At 38.1% G+C, this 22543-nt stretch overlaps 1 protein-coding gene across 1 annotated transcript in view; it reads left to right on the plus strand.

Annotated features, from left to right (window-relative positions):
• MYOM1 (myomesin 1) overlaps positions 1-22543 on the plus strand; it is a 75026-nt gene that overhangs the window by 21814 nt on the left and 30669 nt on the right. Inside the window, exons 6-19 of the mRNA XM_061356393.1 lie at positions 3696-3788; positions 4721-4809; positions 4942-5004; positions 5848-6012; positions 6568-6729; positions 10081-10222; positions 11354-11553; positions 13133-13189; positions 13567-13691; positions 15072-15255; positions 16299-16473; positions 18729-18850; positions 19777-20103; positions 21718-21914. Of these exons, the coding sequence (XP_061212377.1) occupies positions 3696-3788; positions 4721-4809; positions 4942-5004; positions 5848-6012; positions 6568-6729; positions 10081-10222; positions 11354-11553; positions 13133-13189; positions 13567-13691; positions 15072-15255; positions 16299-16473; positions 18729-18850; positions 19777-20103; positions 21718-21914 (2101 nt within the window). The remainder of the gene's footprint in view (positions 1-3695; positions 3789-4720; positions 4810-4941; positions 5005-5847; positions 6013-6567; positions 6730-10080; positions 10223-11353; positions 11554-13132; positions 13190-13566; positions 13692-15071; positions 15256-16298; positions 16474-18728; positions 18851-19776; positions 20104-21717; positions 21915-22543) is intronic.

The following is a 22543-nucleotide window of genomic DNA, read 5'->3' on the forward strand; positions in this document are numbered from 1 at the left end:
GTCTGCTGATGAAGGAAAAGCAGCACAGTGTGATTTGTCATCAGCATTATCCTCAAAATAATGTTTCCAAATACTTTTTAGTCTATGAATGCCATTAATGTCCCTGAAGCATTAAAGCATGCTTTGGTTATGAACGAGCTGTTTGGCTGCCGAGCAGATACTGTACTGAATCTCCATGAAACTGAGATCCCATTGTGCAGGATGTTCATAGCAGACACATCATAATTATTTGAAGTCAAAGACTGCAGATAGATCCAAGACCACTGAAAGCTTTGGAGTCTGTTGGAAGCTTTCTATTCACTTAAATGGTCTTCGGACAAAACCTTTACTGTCAGAACTCCAAGGTATGTTCTTAGTCATAGCTGAATGTCTAATTTGACTCTTGCATTAATGTTTACCCTGACTGGAATTGAATTAAAGTTGATTAATAGTACTTGAAGCTTCACTGTTTCACTTCTATTGAGCTGATCTTTCTTGTCAGCTTCATGCTATACAGATACCAGCCAGTAATTAAGATAATAGGTAAGAACTTCTTTTCAAACATAAAATGAGATTTTATGCTCATTATTTAATTTAGGAGATTCTTTTAGAATGTGTATATAAAATGTATGTTTGTGTTTATAGAATCGACAAAGAATAAGCTTGCGTTCATCATTAAGCATTAATTAGGAGTAAGTCCTATGGAGATTCTATTTGTGGAGACAACAGAAAACATCTACAATATCATGATGTCAAGTGATACTCATATTCTGCAATTTACTACTTTAATTGATTAAAGGACTTTGTATTTATTTACTTCTAATCTCAGGCTTGATAAAAAGTGCTACTAAGAAGCACATTAATAGGCCAAAGCTGATGCCTATGAAGTCACTTGATCTCTCTTCTTAGACTGTGACAACCAAAAGCCAGACTTTGTGCACGCATTTTCCCCATCATGTAAGCATTGCAAGTGTCCTGTTTTGACATTCCTCCTAGAGAGGATTCCAGACAAACCCTCTGGGTCTGGTCTCAGCTGGACTTAAGGAATGGTCAGCTATGTTCTTGGGTGTAATCCAGCTCTGTAACCTGAATCCTAACCAAGAACACGAGAGCTGGGCCATTTTCACTTTGGTTGAGATTCACCTTATCCCACAAACCTGACACGGATAAACCAAGCCTTCAGCTGTTCGCCTTTGCTCTCACTGTGAACCAGCCTTTCATCTAAGTGCTAAATGTGGATGGTAGAAATTAATGCATCATTCTGCCATACATCTGAATTCCAAAGGGATTTCAGTTTGCCACAGGCTACTAATGGAAAAAGAGTTCACAGCCATTTCAGCAGGTGTGTTTGCTCTGAGATACAGAACAGTGCTGACCTGGATCTGTCAGCTTTCTTCAGCATTTATACTGAAATGTCATTTGTGTATTCCAAACAGTCATTCTTTGTATAAGCAATGAAGACCTTTTTATGCTGTGCCTGAAAAATTATAAAGCCTCATGAACTCTCTTTGAAGAAAATCTTGCTGTCCAACGCAGCTGTTCTGATTCCCTTGGAAAAAGCATACGGAAAGCCCAAGACATTTGAAACCAGGAGCAGAAAGCATAAACTATAAGTGCATAATGACAGTGGGAGGCTGCAGTCTAACATTAGCTAATGACTTGGCTGTTCTGGAATTTGTGTTTCCAGAAATAACAAGTGATCCTGCAAGCACATGAGCCCTATTCTTTCAATAGATGAATATGAATAAGTGAAATTTGAATCAATTATTTTTTTACTAACCTGATAATGAAGACAAAAGAAGTGAAAGTCTTCTCACTGCTGGCATGACTGAGTTAAAGCTTGTTTCTGCACAGCACCACATGCTACTAAATGCCTTTGCTGCCAGCAGGATTCAAGGGTCGCCCAGCCCTTTGGAGAAAAGTTAAAGATATTATGGAATCAAGTCCTCTGTCACAGGTTTTCACATTCCCTGAAAATGTTAAGAACATTATTCTGTTTTCTATACTATTAGACACATTACATGGAATATTAAGATGTTCCCAGGCAGATCAGTCTAGGGAACACCATGGCACAAATGAGGTGGGGATCCCCAAAAGAAGAATGGTGGTGAATGGATTACTCTTACTGGACCCCTGTATTATTCTTTGCTGTGAGTCACGATAATGCAGTAGGAGATCCATAATAAGGTGAAGCATCTCTGCAGCTGTTTGAAGTCCAGAATAGAGAGTATTGCCCTGCACTGAGTCCCTTTTCATAGACAACTTGCTGAGAGGAAGATCAGGATGAAAAGCATTGGGTTTATGATCCTCACTCACTTGGAAAAACCCCAGTGTATTATTGTGTCCAAATATTTGTAGCCAGGGAAATAGTCCTTATTCCACAACACTGAAAGTGCTGAAAGGTAATTTTCAGATTTACTGCAGATACAGTTTCATCTTGAAATATATAAAACTAATAGTATTATTGGTAAAAATAAAATTGCTTATTATTGACTTGTTTGGTGAAATGATCAAGCCACTGACACCAGATCAGTTCCCTTTCCTGACTGAAAATCATGAGAGATTAAAAATTTAAAATCAGAAATGAACCAGCAAAGCTCTTTCTTTGACTGGATATCTATTACAACTTGTGAAGAGAAAGGCTTATTTAAGCTATATGAGATTAAGAAATGAAGATACTCTTATCTGTCATCATTTACATTTCTGCTTCCCTTCTATATGTAACTTATGGAGAACAGGGAAAGCTGTGTTAGAGGACACTATCTTAGGAAACATTCTTTCTTTATAGATCTCAAATCAATCCTAAATGTACTGAGTACAGTTCTGTGTGTAATATTATTAGACCCCTATTGCCATTTTGTTCCGCATTAGTAATACTTAAGACTGGATTCACTTGAACATCTACTTGGTTACACCATGTATTGTCCAAAATGAGTGACTTTTTATGCAACAGTTGGTCGGGAAGAATTTACGTGGACTCTTCCTCTGTGAGTCTCAAGCTGTTTATATAAATTCTGAAATCAGCAGTACCAGCTCGCTACTGGATCAGTACTGGTTCATTCTTTCAGATTACTTATCATAAACTTTCCCTTCCTAAGATATACCTGTACCAGAAAACACTTATAGCATATACTTGTAAAGGCAGAGAAGCTTTTGGCAGCATAACTTTTGCCAGATCCCTCACTGCAATGCACTTTACCAGCAAGATGATTTTTCTCTGTCATTCTAACCCTGCTGGGCCTTCTATCAGCTTAGCCATGCAAGCAAAAAATAAAAAACCCCAAAACCTTCTACTTGACATTTTTGTGAATACACAGGTTTTAAAAGTAGGTCAAATATGGAAACTAAACAAAATGTGTACGATACCTAGTAGGGAAGGATGCTGCAGAATTTTAATTGTTTAAAACTGTCAAAACTCTAGAGATGTTGCTCATGTGACTCGTCCATTTCTTTACAAATAGCAGCATGAAGCTCATGGTAATATAAACTGATTCTCATCCCATTCAATACTATTTTCTCCTGTCAAAGGGGTTAAAGAAAAAGTGAGAGAGATCAAGCTTCTAAAGATATGTAATGTCTTCCCAGGAAATTAGACTGCAGTTTACCTAGGAAAACATGCAGAAACTGATGTTTTATTTCAAACATCAATCACTTGACCTTTTAAAGCATAAAATTATTCGCTTCCATTTGTGACTGGTTTTTTTGCTTTTCCAAAGGTACAAAAACAACGTGCCCATCAATGTACAGGCTCATCCTGGCAAGTATATCATTGAAAGCCGATATGGGCTGCACTCACTGGAGATTAGCACGTAAGAGAATACTAAATAATTTAACAGAGCTTAATCTGAAATGTTGTCATAGATTAAGACCTGCAAAATGCGAACAAACCTCTTGGGATGTAAGCGATATCAAGTTTGTACAGCTGAGGTGAATGTTGTCTACTAAATGTTGAAGCAGATCTAGTTTTCCTCAGTAGAGGATATGGAATTTACCTAAGTGAATTTATCTGTACTATTATTCTGCTTATGGCTGAGTCAGAAACATGGGCATTGTGATTACTTTTTCCATTTGTCTGCTGCATGAGTACAGTTAAGCATGAGAAAAATCTAGTTCAGAGTAAAAATACACGAGTTAACTGTTTCTGAAATATCCGAAATTCCTGATTCATACGGAAATGAGGAACAGAACTGAGATGTCCTCACTTACATACAAGAGAGATTTTTAACAGTACTCATCCTCCAAATGGGATTTTCCTTTCAGTCACTTTGCATTAAAATCTAGAAAACATGAGACCTAATCACTTAATTTGACAATCAGGAACAATCTAGGTTTGACAATTTAGATACGGGTAGGTGCCCATTGAAAATATATTGATATCTACCATTTCTACAACTTTCACATTAAGCATCTCTCCATAGAATACAGTACATTAGAGATAATTGAGAGATAACTTGGATAAATATTATTAGACATTTTTTCCTATTTCTGCTGTAGTCTGAATTTCAAGCCTGTAAGTGGTATCTGAAGAGAGACATTTATTTCAAACACTGCTTTCTTAACATCGAAAGAATGTAGCCATTAGTAGCTACAATCAATCCAGTGTCCAGTGTGTCTGTCTCCCAGGCTTTTACTTCTTTATATATTTTACCCAGATTTCTGAGGGTTTCCTTAATCTAAAACATATGAGAGGCTATGCCAAGGAGTAAGCTGGTGCCCTGCCTAATAATTTCTATCTTTTTAGATGTGATTTTGATGACATTGCTCAGTATCGGGCCTCTGCTATGAATGTTAAAGGAGAAATTTCAGCTTTTGCTTCCCTCGTGGTAAAGAGTAGGTTTACAAAATATTTCCTTTTTTTGTTTGTTTGTTTGTTTTTTATGTACATTGCCACTTTTGGGTTTGGGGCTCAGAGAGCCTTTACCTCATGTTAATAGTGACTAGAGTTGTTCATTTTCTGTCTAGGGTACAAAGGAGAAATTGATGCAAGTCATTTGCATTCTGGAACTTTTTCCATGCCTCTGGGACGTAAGTTGCAATATATGTTTGTTTGACACATCCATTTACAGTTGCAACATCATGTCAAATGACTAAGTAGAATATTATTTAAAACAGAAGCAGGTCTGATTTACAAAGGTGCTGAATTCTACAATTTCAGATGGTGTTAGCCTCACCTGTAGGGGAAAATGTTTATGGGAAAGGGAGATAATGATCTGCATATACCCATTGGTCACAGGAACACTGAGAGCTACCACTGTAGGGCAGTTGTGGAAAAGGAAAATGTGTCCCTAGGTTTTATCAGCTGAGCTGCTTCAAAATAAACATGGAGGCCCCTGTGCCATATATGTGCAGTACAGATATAATGCACTAGTATTTTCTGTCCAGAATACTGCACAACTTGGGTTACACAACATCAGGAAAGATAAATTCAGGAACAAGTACAGAAACAAGCTACCTGAATATCTGGGAGAACAGAGAGCTCATTTTATATTAAAACCCTAAATCATTAATCATAAATAGAAGTATTTTTGAATTATTAATCAAACCTTATGAGAAAATGATAGAACACTGCATCTGAAATTGTGGCCACTGAAATGAAATTCTAAAGGAGCCTCTCCGTTATAAAATGAACTAGCTGTAAAAACTAGGGTTGCATGAATAAAGAAATAGTTGATTCTCTTTGGTAGTAAGGGTTTAGATTATTTAACATGGCAATTACCTGTGAAGATGATGACTTAATATGTATTTTTGCTATTTTTACCCTAAACTTTAGCTGAGCTTATATTCATAATCATTGGGTACTTTTGCTTCCTACTCTTGTCACAAAAGGAAGGAAAAAGTAAACAGATGGATTTTTTTTTCATTATACAGTTGGCGTTACCCCTCATGGCTATGCTTCCAGGTTTGAAATCAGCTTTGTTGACAAGTTTGATGTATCCTTTGGGAGAGAAGGAGAGACAATAAGTCTGGGCTGCACGGTTGTCATCAATCCTGATATCAAGCGCTTCAAACCAGAAATTCAGTGGTACAGAAATGGTGAGAATGTTTGACAAGAAGAAATATATACTCCTTTCATATAAACCTTTACTCGCTTCAGCATAAGTGAATGTTATGATTTGGTCATCACTGTCTCAGATTTTCCAACTATTTTCTGTTTTTCAATTCAAAGTGCAACCACAGTTAGAAAACCAATGAAGCACCCTGAAAATGTCTTCTAGGGATTTTTTCTGTCTTAAATTTTTTTTGAAATTAGAAGCATTTTGATCAACTCCAACATCTGTGTGTCCCATCTGCATAGCCCACATAGCTTTTACTAATTATTTATATGCCAAAACGTTTCTTAAGTAGTTGCATAAATGTGTTGTGCAACAGCTGATAAAAAAGCTGTTGCTTTCTGAAGTTATACTTTGAAGACAAAATTGGCATGAGCACAGAATTAGCTGTACTTTATGTTTATATTTGAGGACAGGAAGTCGCATAATAAGAATGGTCTCTGTGCATTTCCAATCTATTCCAATATATTCCCTGTATTCCAAATGTATTCCTCAGTAGATCCAGCTAGTTCTCATCATTAAATTCCCTAATTTCTAGGTGTTCTGATTACACCATCCAAATGGGTCCAGATGCACTGGAGTGGGGAGCGAGCTGCGTTAACACTGAATCATGCAAACAAGGAAGATGAAGGTCTTTACACTCTACGAGTGGTGATGGGAGACTACTATGAAGAGTACAGTGCTTATGTCTTTGTTAGAGGTAAGTACTGTCTTGTGAAGAGAATTCACTACAGAAATGAAGAAAACATGATGGCAAAATCAGTATCAGACGTTTGAGGTGCTTTTTTTCCCTAATAAAAAGAGAACTATTATTTTCCATTAATAGCTTCTAGAAATATAACTTCTAATTGTTATTTCTGGGGAAAAAAAAGGTTTTTTCATTAAAAGGAAAAATCTACATCATAACTTAAAAATGTATTTCTGTAACCATCTCACTGCTAGCTAAACTGCACTGTTTTGATAAAGATTTTATGCACCATTTAAGGGGTTCTCTCTAACACAGAATGCGGGGAAAAATATGGTGGAAGGGAAACAAAGTTCTGCACCTGGGGAAGAATGACTTTATGCACCATGATAGGCTGGGGGCTGGCTGGCTGGAGAGACACTTTTCAGAAAAGACCTGAGGGTCCTGGTGGACACCAAGGAGAACATGTGCCCTTGTTGCAAAGGACAGCAGTATCCTGGACTGCATTAGGAAGAACATTGCCAGCAGGTTGAGGAGGTGGTCCTTTCCCTCTACTCAGCACTGGTGAGACTCATCTGGACTTCTGGATCCAGTCTTAGGCTCACAAGTACAAGAGACATGGACTCACTGGAGTGAGTCCAGTGAAGGGCTGTGAAGGTGATTAAGGGCTTGGAGCATCTCTCATATGAGGAAGAGCTGAGAGATGTGGGGCTGTTTGGAGAAGGCTTAGGGTGAGTTTATCCATGTGTATAAATGCCTGATGAGGGGAGTGAATAAGCTCTTTTCAGTGCCAGGACAAGAGGCAATGGGCACAAATTAAAATACAGGAAATCCCATTTAACCATAAGAAAACATATTTTTTACTCAAAGGGTGGGTAACACTAAAACGTGTTACCCAGCCAGGCTGTGGATTCTCCATCCTTGGAGATATGCAAAACATGATTCAATAGAGTCCTGGGGCACAAACTCTAGCTGGCCCTGCTTTGATCCAAGGTTTGAACTAACAATCCCTGGAGTTATCTGCCAATCTTAACCATTCTGCGATTCTCTAAAGAAAAGCAGCAAAGTGTGGAATTAAAATGTAATTTCTCAGAGTGTTGTTTGCTTGTAAACATAAAAAACTGCTTTTTCATGTAAATATGAAAAACTCTTTGCTTGTAAATGAAAAACTTCTTTGAATTTCTATTAGAGAAATATTTCTTTAGAAGGAGCCATGGCTATCAGGTTGCATGCTGGTTCTGTATCTGTCTCAGCTGCTAAAAGCAGCTGAAGTGTGTAATGCTAATTCAAATGGGTCTCAAAATTCTTGGCTCTGAGATCATGCCCACAACGGTATTGTGCTCCCGAGTCCAGCAGAGCTGTGTGAGATAATGGCCTGCTCAGAAAATATGGCTGAAGCAGGTGCTTTCATCACTGAAGAAAGTATGGAAGTGAGCATCTGTGACAAGAAATAGGATTTGTCTTTCTTGCTTTGTTTTAAATTGTGCTGCCATACAGATAAATGATCACCCTTGTTCCTGTTACATCTTCTAGCAATGCAGATATGACCTGACTGCAAATCCACTTCCACTTTCACCAGAGTATTTTACTAGCCAAGCAGTGTGCTTGCCAAATTCTAATTAGATTAATTCTACATTCCTACTTAAATGGTCCCCACAGTCTCAGCTGGCTAGTATATCCCTCACCGCTCCTCTTATATTGTAAACAAATTTGCTATAAATGGCTAGTTGTGGTATTTAAGCACAAGTGGTTGTCTGTGTCACGCATTGAAACCCCTGTGAATTGATGGAAGTAAGCGATGCACTAATCCAGCACATAACATTAGGTCTTTAGACAGGCTTAGGGAGTGTGTGTGCCTCTTCTGCCATGGCTACAGGTCAGCATTTGTCAGCAAGCCATCAGGGATGAAATCCTAGCCCCCCAGAGGCTGATCTGAAATGCTGGTTGTCCCAGCTATTTCCTACTCTGTCTTGGAAACAAAACGGTGGTGTCTCACATTCTGTTAAGTGGAATATATGGGCAGTAAAAGCTTTCCTATGGAGATCACTGAACACATGTTGTTGTTATTCTTAAGGTTCTTATTTTGTTAACTGCATTAATTTTTTTTATACATTATCATTAAAATAAAATAAAATAAACCACATCAATTTAGCTGTAATTAGAACCTGAACTCAGTAACCTTGGTACAGCTTCAAAAAATCCATGTGATGTTGATCTACCTATAAGAGAAGACAGTGTCAAATATGGGTTCTTTTTTTTGTTTTTCTGAAGACTACTGCTTTACTTAATGAAGCATGTTAGATTCTCTTGTAAGGCTTTTTCTTTTCCTGAAACACAGAAGCATGAAAAATAGGGATTATTGTATATTGAAATACAAAATCCTGTAATGCCTTGAAACATCAAACGTTTTAAAGAAGTCTGGGAACTAGATGTGATACATGAATAGTATTTACTAGCAAAATATTGCTTTCTTTAGACATCTTTCATGTCTATGTCAGGTCTTCTTTCGAAGTAGCTCACAACAAGATTTGAAAAGTGCATGTAATTGTACAAATTGATGTTATTTTGCAGAGAAACAACCTCTCTTTGGAATTCTCTTCTACAGTCTTTCTGCAAAGGTTATTTTTCTCTACATGAAAATGACCCCATCTCACAAGTCAACTGTGTAAACAGTCAGATTCCCCAGTGACCAGCACTGTGCTCTGGTTTTTAAAGCTTTAGATATGTCCGGAAGCTGATGCTGGAGTCAAGGCCCTTGGACACCAGCAGTCCCGTCTTTGTGATAAACACTTGAAAGGAACATTATGCTTATCCTCATGAAGTTTATATTCCACAGTGATATGTTTGTATGTGTAATATAATTGAACTTCAAAAGGTTTTGATACCATTGGAGCTCTTAACTAACCAAAAACAAACAAGGAAGGACTATGTTTGGAGACATTTTATTCAGTGTTTTATATCCAATGTGTGAATACTTTTAATTGAGCTATTGCCTGGTTGATAGCACCAGGCAATATAACAGCCTCTTCTTGTAAGGAGAAGAGCAGGTAAATGTATAGTCTGCCAAGTTTTTAGTTCAGCTGTGTCTCTGGCAGCTATCTAACCAGAATGCATGTTACTAATTTTATTTAAAATGAGTAAGTGAATTACATTTACAGTATGTTGTAACTTATTAAGCATTTGTAAATGTGGCAAAGAGAGAACCAAAACCTAGAAAAAGATTGCCAATATAAAATCCAATACTTTTTGAAGCCAGTAATGAAACTTCTTTTTTTGGCTCATTAGGAACAGATTTCAGTCCTTAAACATTAATAATTGTTAAAGAACTGTGGTTCAGTTTAGAAATGTATGCCTCCATCCTCATAGACGCTGATGCTGAAATCCCTGGAGCCCCGGGTGCACCACTGGATGTGCAGTGCTTAGATGCCAACAAAGATTATGTCATTGTCTCCTGGAAGCAGCCGGCTGTTGATGGAGGAAACCCCATCCTTGGATATTTCATTGACAGGTCAGTGAGCATGCCAGACTGGAGAATTTGTATTGCTGCTCATTCTAACTCAAAAACCTAAAGGCACATTGAAAAGCATGAGATAAGATAATCTGTCATTTGTTATTTTCATTTTCTTTTATGTTTGCCTCCTTTATTCTATATTTGCTTCTAAATTCAAAGTTGTCTTACTGCTGTCCAGTATTTGATCCCACTGAAAGTATTTAGGCACCCAAATATTCAGCCAGGGTAGCCCCTAACTGCTTGTAGGGTGAGCATGTTGCTCAAGGAGGCAGGACCAGTCTGTGCTAATGCTAGAGGTGAAGCTTGGGCATCCTTTGCCCCAAGCAGAAACCAGAACCTAAAACTGTCTGGAGCAAGGCAGTAACAATTCCCACAGAAGGGATGCTTGTGTGTGCCAAGATATCTGGGTAGTGACTGTAATATTCACTTTGGCAGATATTTCATCAGCAATAAAAAGTCTTTCCCAAACTGCTAGTTCATGTTCCTGTTGACCATGTTGCTGGATAACGGGATCCCATCTCCACAATCTGCCACTGGCTCCCATAGCAGAAGTCACTGTGGTCCTTCCCTGCTTCTCGTTATCTCTTCCTTCTGCCACAAACCAGACTCCTGCCAGGTGTGAGGCTTTGCAGCAGTGGGACCAGTATCATCCCACCAGGTCTTGTCATTGCAGTGGCTGCAGCCACGGCATTGCAGGCTCCCTTGGCAGCCCCAGTGGTCTTTGAAACAGGGTCCAGCTGAGTGGCTTACTTTAACCTCATTCATAACTGTCTGTGTGCTGAGTTGGTCACAGAACTGACAAGGGAGGTCTCCATGCCCCAGGAAGCCCATCATTTTATGGGATGTACAGTGGAGCACTGTGTATGATACATGAACTAGTCACCTGGCAACTGCAAAAGATATATGTATTTCCTGAGCCCTCAAGGGATTTAGTGCATGCCCAGATGGTTCTTCATCCTTGACCCCTTGGTGCATCTGCTTTGATGTCATCAGTGTGTAATGCTGTGAGGAAGCTGGTACACACCAGCCAATGAATATGAACAGATGGTGAAACTGTAAAGGGGGGTGGGTGCCCCAAGTTTGTGTTTCTCCCTTCCCAGCACTGCTCTTGCTGTTGGTATTTTTCAGGTGTGAGGTTGGCACCACTCACTGGACCCAGTGCAATGAGAGTCCTGTGAAGTTTGCTCGTTTTCCTGTCACTGGTCTGATTGAAGGCCGTTCCTACATCTTCCGAGTCCGAGCTGTGAACAAAGCTGGAGTCAGCCTACCATCCCGGGTATCAGAGCCTGTGGCTGCTCTGGATCCTTCTGACAGAGCCAGGCTTAGAAGTAAGATGTGCTTTTTGCAGATTGCCTGAGACGTCACAACTCATTAGAAAAAAACCCAACCAAACAGTATGACAATCTATTCATAAGCCTCCGAAATCCCACTAGAGGGAGCAATGCAAAAACAAAACCCTCGTTGGAGGGGGCTTTGCCAAGAAGGAATCATCTCAGTGCTCTTCGTACAAAGTGCTCTACCTGCTGAAATGGCTATGGCTGGCTACAGTGCCATGCTCTGAACTTGCAGGAAGGGGAGAAAAGACACAGGAGAACTAATTGCCTAAAGACACTCACTTCTGTTCAGCCAACAAAATAGCTGAACAGATCCTGTGAATAGTCTCTCTCTGAGCCACAGACAAGGGTGGTTGATTCTGTGCTCATGTGAATATCAAAGTTTTGCCATAACATCAGCAAAATACCAGGGTAGCCCAGCAGACCCTGAGCTCTGTATGTTAAATTTTATATGTGAAAGATATTTCTACCATTGCCTCGTAATGTCCCAGACATTTTGTTTCCAAATCCACCTCTCTACCCACAGACTAAATCATATACCTAAAATCCAGTTATTTCTACTCATTTCTGAAGTTTTACTGTTTAAAATTGTCGATGTGAAGGGGTCTTGTATGCAAAGCTACAGAGCTCCCATGGTCTCAGCTTGTATGTCTTAATGTATCATAGCACTGCAAGCTACAGACTGCAGTCAGATGATCAAATTCAAAATAAAAACAAAAGGCCAGAGGAAGTAGGTTTGGCACTGGTAGGAAGCATTGTGCTCAGATAGACATGTGAAACCTGAAGTCTGGGGGAGGCTTCTTCTCAAAGGGGAGCATGGAAGCTGTCTCAGGTGATGAAGTCTGCTCTTGGTGACCTATTTCCATTACATGTCCTCCTTTCATCCCCCATGATCCTTTTTAATCCCCACCAACTCCCCCTCTGCTCGCATCTCCAAAATGGATCAGCCAATGTAGGGCGAAGCACATGGAGGTGGAGAACAGCATTTGCAAAAATTATCTCTGAAAGTGCATTGACCGGAGTGATAGCTGAATGTGTAACTGCAATAATATGATAACACAGAGGCACTGAGAGTGCAACCCAAATCGTATCTAGTGGATATGCTGAGTCAGACTGAGTTTCTGTTTGTGACTGTAACCCATGATTTGAAAGCTGGTAATGTGAGGGAAAGTGGTTAAAAAGAGACAAAGAGCAGCCTGCAGGATTTTGGCTCTTCCTTTAATGAGTGAGCTGTTAATCCAAATGAATAGAGTATGGAAGATAAAGTTGAAGTTAATTCTCTGAAAACAATGAGTTGAGTGAGCCAAATACCTCTGTCACCTAGGTGACTTCAGTGACATTTTAGTAAGATGTTTCAGTGGATTAAACTTTCTAGCTATATTGATTGATGATCTGCTCTCAATATTCAAGCTTGGGTAACTAGCTTGCTACATGAGCAACGTTCACAGCAGTAACAAAAAATAAAGCTCGCATGAATCTCATAAATGTTGAACCACAAAAGAGTAATTTTCCTCATTATTTCAAAACTTCCTTAAATCTCTCATTTCCGTGATACCTCTAACATTTCTTTCAGGTCACCCTTCTGCTCCCTGGACTGGACAGATTATTGTCACTGAGGAAGAACCTGCAGGTAAACACAGACCTTTTGCCTACAAAAGTCTAATGTGAAACTGGCTGAGTAATTAGGAAAACTCCCAGTGAGTTCAGTTGACTTTGGCATGCACCCAAAGTTAGTTCCGAGAGTCAACTGACCTTGAATAACACAATTTGGTTGTAGAGGTGAGGTTTCATTATTAAGGACTTAAAGAATAAACATCCTTAGAATTAAAAGAGTTCATTTAAAACCAATATTTAGAAGACTCTTAACTCTTCTGTTTAAAAAAAAATAAAAATCAGGTGCCAAGGTATATTAGTACTCCTAAATTTTAGTTAAGGCACTAATTCTGACACAAATGTGAAGGATTTAAATCTCAATTCCCTCTCGTATTCTTCTCCCTTGCTCTTCAGAGGGTGTTGTTCCTGGTCCACCTACAGACCTCCAAGTTATTGAAGCCACCAAGAACTATGTTGTGCTTAGCTGGAAACCTCCTGGACAGCGTGGCCATGAGGGTATCATGTACTTTGTGGAAAAGGTAAAACTGGACAAAATCAGAATCACGATATAGTAAACTTTTACATGTTTGTTTTGTCATCTCTTCTGGACTTTCAGTTAACTTTCCTTTCCACCTGAGAGTTCCAAACTAGGGTCAGGAGAGTTATCTACATCAAGATAACTGTTACTGTAGACTAATAGGAATAAAAGAAAGATGGGAAATAGGAAAGTAGATGCAGAATGCGTCACACACTCTAATATCCTTTTGTGAATTGTGTCACTGACCTACCCTGGAGTAGACAGGCTGGCAAACTCCTTCTGTAATGAAAAAAGCACAGAGAGAAGTCACATATTTATATATATATGATATTTCTATTTTTTAAAAATACTTATATAAAAAAAAGTGTGTAAAGGAAAGCTTGTCTGGTGGGACAGATTGTTTGGACAGAGGAATTCTGCAAGATATTCCTGGCATCAGCACTTCCTCCTCCAGCTGTCTTTTCATGTTTATCCTCTACATCACCTTTCCATTTGCATCACCAACTCGAAAAAGATGACAAAATTTATTTTCCAGAACAGAATCAGTTTTAATTTCAGTGTCCTGCTTTTCTGAGTCATTTTTGCATGGCTTAGCCTAGAAAACTCTTCATGCCATCACCCTTTTTACTTGTATCTCATGGTTCACAAACTTTTTTATCCATGCTTTTCCTTATCGTTCTAGAGGTGTCATGAAAGGAGACATAAATATATTCCCATTATGTGTTTTTCATCTCTCTCACAAAATCTGGTCTAAATAAGTGAGTTTCACTTAGCAACAGACTTAGAGAGCATGAATATATGCATTTTGAGTTTCCATGAAAGAAAGCTTTTTAATAACCTCTTGCATGCTGAGTACTGAGTAATAATGTCACATAGTCTGATCATGTTCTGCTGAGAATTTGAAATCCCTCAGAAACCAGAACCATTACTTGAAATTTCTGTTAATGTAAATCAGGCAAAAATTAGTCACTAATATTAATGGTATAAGTGATCATTAGGCATGATACAAGAGCATCTAGAAGCAATGTGGTAATGTTAGACTTCTGTTCTTTGGATGATGTTGAAAGTCTGCAGAACTTATTTTGAAAGTGGTCCAGAACTTGATGCAGTTAATAATAACATCACTTACTGGCAGTGAAGAGAAGTTTAGCTTTGATATATAAAACCCAGTAAGCTTTTTTGTATGTTTTCTGGAGTAGGTGGACATCTGGCAGATTCATAAGCTTTGAAAGATGTTCATTCTGTGGAAAGGCCCCAAAAAGGAGCATGACTTCTCCATAGCAGACATGCATTTGGTGGTCCAGGTAGAAAGTCTTATTGGGTTAGGCACTCAGCTTTTAGGGACCTCTATTACAAACATGGCTTCTGGGTTTGACTGCAGTGCGTTGCTGGCACAGAGGACTGGCAAAGGGTGAACACCGAGATCCCTGTGAAGTCCCCTCGTTTTGCAGTTTTTGATTTGGCTGAAGGCAAATCCTACTGCTTCCGAGTTCGCTGTTGCAATTCAGCTGGAATCGGTGAACCTTCAGAAGCAACTGAAGCCACTGTTGTGGATGACAAACTCGGTAAGTGTGTGGTCATATGTATTAAATTTTCTTTTCAGTTTATGATGTAATTGTTTTGTCTGAAGACAGATAGCTGCCCAGTAAATAATTCAAGTATGAAATGCAGTCAGTGATTTATTCCCTTTAGCTAAAATAATTTTGGTTTGGGTTGTTGAACCTTTAACATGTAGTCTAATGACATGTGCAAACGAAGGGAATTAAGCTGTGAATAGCAATGCCAAGATCTGCAAAGGCTTCAAATAGTGAAAGAAAATGAAAACTCAAGGAGGTACAAAAATGTTTTATTTTACTTAGAGTTTTCATTGAAAATAATCCCAGACATCAGCAGAGTATAATCTTCCTTGTTTGCCAAATTAAACAAAAGTGGGGAATTTAATACTAACACGAATGCAGAGACTATTTCCACTGGAAGAAAAGCCAAGATACTCACCACGGTAAAGCATCAGTAGCTACATCTATATTAGCAATTGGTTTCCAAACAGCAATGCAGATTGTTTACTTCATACTGGCTGAGTTTTCAGAACACTTTGATGCATGTGAGCTACATTCATTAAGAAAAGTCAAACAACTCTTTTCAAAAAACACTTTGGATGCATTTTGCTATTTAACATGGGCATTGGTTTCTGAGTTATTCTGTGGGCTGCACAAATCTTCAATGTGTACTTTACACATTTTCCCATTTAGAAAGCTCAAAATCACATTTCTGGTGTAGATGTTCAGCACAAGGGAATAAACTAAATCTAATTTGATGGAAATGCACTGAATTACAGGCAATATAGCAAGGAACCTCACCACCAAAAGCTTGAACCTATTGATCCTGTCCTGTTGTTACTTAACCTGTCAGATTACTTAATTTAAATCAGAGGAGTTTTTTGGGGGTTAAATCTGTATTAGTCATGCTAATATAAGAATATAGAATTAATATTATGCCAAGAATATTCATTCTATAGAATGAATGTCATCAAGAATAGAAATGTCATCCTGATTTTATTTGTAGATTTTGACTGGCTGGTTACAAATTTTTCTCTGTTTCTCTCTCACAGATGTTCCCAAAGCTCCTGGACGTATTATGCCAATTAGGAATACAGATACCTCAGTTGTTGTCACTTGGGCTGAGCCCCCAGATGCCAAGGAGCTGGTTGGGTACTACATTGAGTCAAGTGTAGTTGGATCTGGTCATTGGGAACCATGCAATAACAATCCAGTGAAAGGCACAAGGTAATGGATTTTCAAGCATGGAAATTATGGTCGCCAATTTTTTATTTACTGGATTTATATGCTTTCCAGCCATTACTAGTAGTAGTAAAGTTAATCACAGTGTGGTAGCCAGCAGGCTAGAATCACTCTTGCTGGTGAAGTTCATAAGAAGTTATAAAAGTGTACTTCAAACTGTGAGCCTGGTCCAAAAGGAATTTATCATCAACCTTATGTCAGAAACAGTCAAGGGTCAGGGGAAATGTGGACATTGCTAGTGAAGGAAAGAGAAGCTCTTCACTTCTCTTTGCTGTTCTCAATAGCAAATGGCTATTGTAGCTGTTTGCTATTGTGCAGCCTATCAGTCTGATGAAAAACAGTACAGCGAGGAATGGCTGAAATTACAAGTGTGGAAAACTGAGCTGCATAATGTTTGGAACCAAAGTCTTATGTTTTGGAAGACAGCTGTAAACATTTCTGGACTGTATATCTAGAATGTCAGGAGGACATGTGGACTATATCACACTAACAACATTACTTTCTAACTACTTTTTCACTTGGCAGTTATCAAGATATTAATGAACACTCTTCAATATTTGATATAAACTCACATTTCTTACTGACATGAAGCTCAGCCTCTAGTCAGAAAAATAATCAATACTTAAAACTTTGCAAACTAAATCAGATTTGGTTTTGTTTGAATAAGGATGTAATCTTCAAAGTCTAAAGGAATACTTGCAGAACTTGATTTCAAGTGGATTGATGTCAGTGCAGAAGCAGCTTCTACTTATTATGATTGATTTGGCTTATCTGTAATTGCCATCCATGACAACCCTTATTACAAGAAGTATGGCGCTTCTAAATACTCTTGGACCAACTTTGTTTTTAAAAAGGCATTGTAAATGCTTTGCATATCAAAAATACCTAAACCCCCACTTGCTTGAACACAAACACAACAATCTCCTTTAAGCATTCTTTTGAGCATTTATATTGCTAAAGTTGCATGTGCCAATTTATATACTTTCATATATATTTATATGATTTATATTGTGGTTATATCAAGTGTTGGTGAAGATTCATGCTGTTTGCATATTTAAAATATAAAACATAAACTTTATTCACCATAAAAATAGTGTTCTGAGATACTACATATTCTGATGCAGCTACACTGCTTAGGTTCCTATCTGCATTTGCAGTCAATGTGATGTAATGTAGGATGCAACCTGGCACAGGCTGTCTGTTAACTCTTGGTTTTCCTGATTGAATCAATCTCAGAGCATTAGCTGTGGCTCATAGTTTGCATTACGCAGCATAGTTTGGTCTTTTGAAATTTGTTTTCTGCACGCATCTTGGTGAAAGCAAGTAATTTTGAAATACCTGGCAGAATGAGTAGGAAAAATACTGCTCTGAAAATATGAATTCAGGTTCAGTTTTTTCCTAAAATAAATTGTTAACTTTGAAATACATTTTATTTTCCCCACTATATTTGCTTCAAACATCATTGCATGATCCCAGCACTGGCAGTGCAAGGCTTGACATTATGAAGTAGAATAGAGAAAAAGCATGAAATAAAATACACTTCAAATAACTCTTCTAAAATAAGTTTTGTTTTAAATAAAACATTGACATTTTCAAAACACAGTTTTTCCAATATAAATTATTCCTGACTTGGGAAATATTGTGTTCTCAGAGTGGACACTTGACAAAATTTATGAGGTTTTTTTATGTAATCATTAGGTAACTCAGTAAATTATCATGTCACATATCAAAGCAAAAATAAAAAAAAAATGGGCACTTTTTAGCTCTTGTACTATACCCTGTTATGTTTTTGAACACTGCAATTTGTCATCCATTATTGAAAGTGAAACATGGGAACTTGTGCTACAGGTGTCTCTTACTTACATCATTACAATATTTCACAAGGAAATATAGATGCTATCTCTGCAGCTTTTTGTATTTTCCATTAGGAAATATGGACTGTATATACTAGCAGAAGTAAGGTAGACCACTGGTAACATAAAAACTTGAATAGTCTTAAGAAGGAAAGAGTGTTGGTTTATCTGGAGAGATACAGTTTTAGACATCATATTTGTGAATGAATGAGGTGCTTAAATACATTCTACATTTTCTGGGCTTCATTTAAGTCACTGAGGTGATGGTTTATCCTCAATTTTCAGAAATGAAAGTAAATTTTATGGAAGAAATGCTTTATTTTCCCACTTAAGATTTCTATTTTCTTCATAATACTTCCTAAGTATTCTTTCACTGATTTGTTTTAGATTCATTTGCCATGGGCTTGTCAATGGTGAGAAGTACATTTTCAGAGTCAGAGCTGTTAATGCAGCAGGGCTCAGTGAATTTTCACAGGATTCAGAGCCTATACAAGTGGAAGCAGCCATTGGTAAGCTATTTTCCATTGCTCTTTTTAATGGCAAATATTTTGGGTTTTAATTAAGAGGTTTTCAGCAACTATTTGTAACTAATTGTTTTGTTTCACAATGCTGTCCACAAATAATAATTTATCCATAGATCCTATGGTCTCACAGCCATATTTTCACAGTCACTGCACTCTTTTAGACTCTTCACCCTCACCATCCACTCTTCTCCAAGTGTTTCTTGTGAACCACTGTAAGAGAGCACTGCCAAGTTCACTGCATAGGTATCCTGGAAAATGGAATGTCATTCTGATTCCATAATGTGGTATATATCATCTCTAACGCACACCATCCTATATAACAGTCAGTTCCTAAGAAATTTGTCTCCATACCTAAACCTAATAATCAGTGTAATATGTCTTTTGTAAAGCTTCTATAATCCTGTGTGTTCCCCCTTTGCTGATGATTTTTTTCTGTTTGCCACTTCCTGAACTAATCCGTAAAGATTAATGGTATCATTGGCTAGAATAAACTGTACGTCTGCAACATCCTCACTCTCATTTGTGTTGAAACTGCATACCTCACAACCTTAGAGCAGAGAGATGTGGCTTAGGGCAATTTTGTGAGATCATTTTGAAGGGATCAGAAATATGACTCAGAAGATCTAATACTGAAGTAATCATAGCAAATAAGGACTACTATTAACTTTCCATATTTCTTCTCTCTGAAAAGTATGTTATTAAAAGAGCATTACTTGTGAGCAGGTTGAGAGGTATTCTATGCATTTCAAATTTTTGTGATTTCAAGATTAACATTTTGTGTGCAAAACCTGTGATTTGTCATACTTTGGCTGTATTGTTCACTGTACGCATTTCTTCATTCTGTTGACTAAATGAAGAGAAAAAAATGTATTCTAATTCAAAATGTCTTTGCTGTTTTCTGGAAATTATAGGGGGAGGATTGCTTCATGGTGTGTGTCCTGAACTGAGTGGTAAAGCTGGTGGACTAACAGACCGCACTACCATCTGGGAAGGCATGCATGAGTCCTCCCAGCCTATCTTTGACACAGATGCTTTGCTAAAATGCAATGCTAAGTTTAATAGAGACACACTACCCAGTAGCTCTGACAAACTGTCAAGTAAAGGAGACAATAACATGAGAGAAATGGTTAAGGACACTGTCACATCTTCACTACGAAAAGTTGCTCCTAAGCAGGCAAGTAAGTCTCGACCTGGGGATCTTTTGACACTGGAAGAAGTGCCAAAGAAGAAAGATAACGGTGAGAGTTAATAAAATAAATAGATTTCACTTCTTGGGTACATCCACTTCAGATGGTTGTAAGTTCTGCTCATCAGCGTCACAAGTGAACATGCTCTCCAGTGATTCATCTTCCATCGGACCCATTAAGTGCATGCTCAACTCTCCATTAAGATCATTATGCATGTAATGGTATTGGAAACCACTACAGACTTAGTGCCTACTGAAAGAGAAACATATAAATCCATTTACTACTTTAATAGCTTGCTTGACTACATATTAATGTATCCAAGATACGGTATTATTTCTAAATCACTTCAGTGATTTTTTAGGAGACTTTGTTATCTCATCTCTGTGTTATGGAAATGTGAAGGAAACAAAACTTGATTATGATGGTAAGCATGAAAATCTGTATTGTGTTAGAATATAAGATTTGTGGATTTATGCCTAAGCTACAGCTTATCCTCTGAGACACAGTGCTAACAATGAATGTTGTGTTGTATCTTTGACTGACAGCAATATGTAGTGAGAAAAACCTCTCAAGTTAAAGGCACATGCACAAAATCATGCTTTATGTTTTCAACACCCACACACCCATTGTGCCCAAGAAATGTGGGGCTTGAATTTCATTTAAGTCCTGGTACCTGGCTAGTGAACTGAATTCCTCCCCAGGCCTCTGAAGTGAGGCTTGTGCAAAGTGTTGAACAGAAAACAAAGCAGAGGCACCTGGGACTAGCTGGCATTGATATAAAACATTTAAACCAAAAGCAAACATGTAAGATGTAGGATTTCCACCAAAAGTAGGACTTCTGGACTACAAGTAGGGCTCTTCACTGGTGCATGATATATAGGGTGTGGGCAAGTGTTTCCCCACTAGGTACAGAAAAGACTTTATAAGAAAATGGGTTGAGATGAAGATAATGTTATCTTTATTGTTTAAAAAACATAAATAGAAAAGAAGATTATGCCACGTATTTTTTTATGTCAGCTCCAATAACAGACATATTCCATTTCTGGTCAGTCTACAGTGCCTATGATCACGCCTTCTTCTATTAAGGTAAGATCATGTGATGGGTGCAATGATAAAATTTGCACAGTATGTGAAATTAAAAAAATAAAAATAAAAAAGAATGAACAGATAAAGTCCATGCTCAGAACGGAAGAATGTGGGCCTATTAAAAAAAAACAACAAACCAAAAAACCTGAACTAAAATGAATGTTGTAGGTGTTAAAAGGGGTTTGCTTTCAGCAAAAGAAAACAAATCATTGCATCTCCATTTTTTTTTCCTTTTCCTGTAATGTTAGGTTTAGTTCCTCATTTTCCACAGTTTTAATGCAAGTCCTGATCACTTACATCAGAGCTGCAATTGCAACACATTCTTTCACTATGTATCAGCTTGCTTCTTAAAAAACAAATCATCCTGAAAACTAATTCCTATGCAGTTTGGAATTCTTCATTTGGTTTATGGAAGCTTTTATCCTGCATTTCTTATTCCAACTCCAGAAACTTCCTTTGACCACATAAATATTGTTCTAATTAGAAATGCAGGATGGGAGCCACCTGGGTGAGCTAATTGAGTGCTAGTCTGATTATTGAAATATTGCTTCCTACTTACATTTATTTACATTGAAACAGCTGCTCCATCTCCACCTTATGACATCATGGTACTTGAGAGTGTTCGTGACTCAATGGTATTAGGATGGAAACAACCTAAAGTCACTGGTGGAACTGAAGTTACCGGCTACTACGTGAACTATCGTGAAGTGATTGATGGAGTTCCTGGGAAATGGATGGAGGCCAACATTAAGGCCATTAGTGAGAGGGCATACCGGGTAAGTGGTTAACTTCTGTACTTGATGTGGGTGCAGACAGTATTTCCAAAACAGATCTCAAAGACAGATTTTGATAAGTTATGGTTCAGTGTACAGATTGCTGTTCAGAGGGTTTTATACCCATGACGATACATTTATTCAGTTCTATTAAACTTCTCTGCAAAACTGTTTGTACACTGATCTGTTAGTCTGGCACCAGCTCTCATCTGTGAATTCACTGTTGTAGGCATGACCAATTTTTTGTCATGCCCTCAACAAACTGCATTCCTACTGGGTTTGGTGGACCTGTCCCAGTTCTTACTGGTGCTGGAACCAGCTGTGTACCAGCTGCACTTTGTGATCAGTTCTTGACCTAATTTAGAGATAGTGCTAGCTACAACCTTTTTGCGCTGCTTTACAAATGAAAACCAGTGCCAGGATTGAGTTTCACCCTACTGTGAGGACAAGTCTTGCCTTAAGTGAACTTGCTGGTATCATGAGACAGATTAATATGACTGTTATGCAATAGACTGCTCCCTTCCTGACTACCCAAGTGTCTATTAATGGGAAAAGTGGTTTAAAGTTTGGTGTGCTAAGACCACTCACGTATGCTCCGCCACTGATCAGAGGAAAAGCCAAGATAGTTATTG

The sequence above is a fragment of the Neopsephotus bourkii genome, unplaced genomic scaffold (genome assembly GCF_033783945.1).
Source record: "Neopsephotus bourkii isolate Nb327-2 ecotype Australia unplaced genomic scaffold, CSIRO-AGI_Nbou_v1 NB_846, whole genome shotgun sequence".
Taxonomy (NCBI): Eukaryota; Metazoa; Chordata; class Aves; order Psittaciformes; family Psittacidae; genus Neopsephotus; species Neopsephotus bourkii.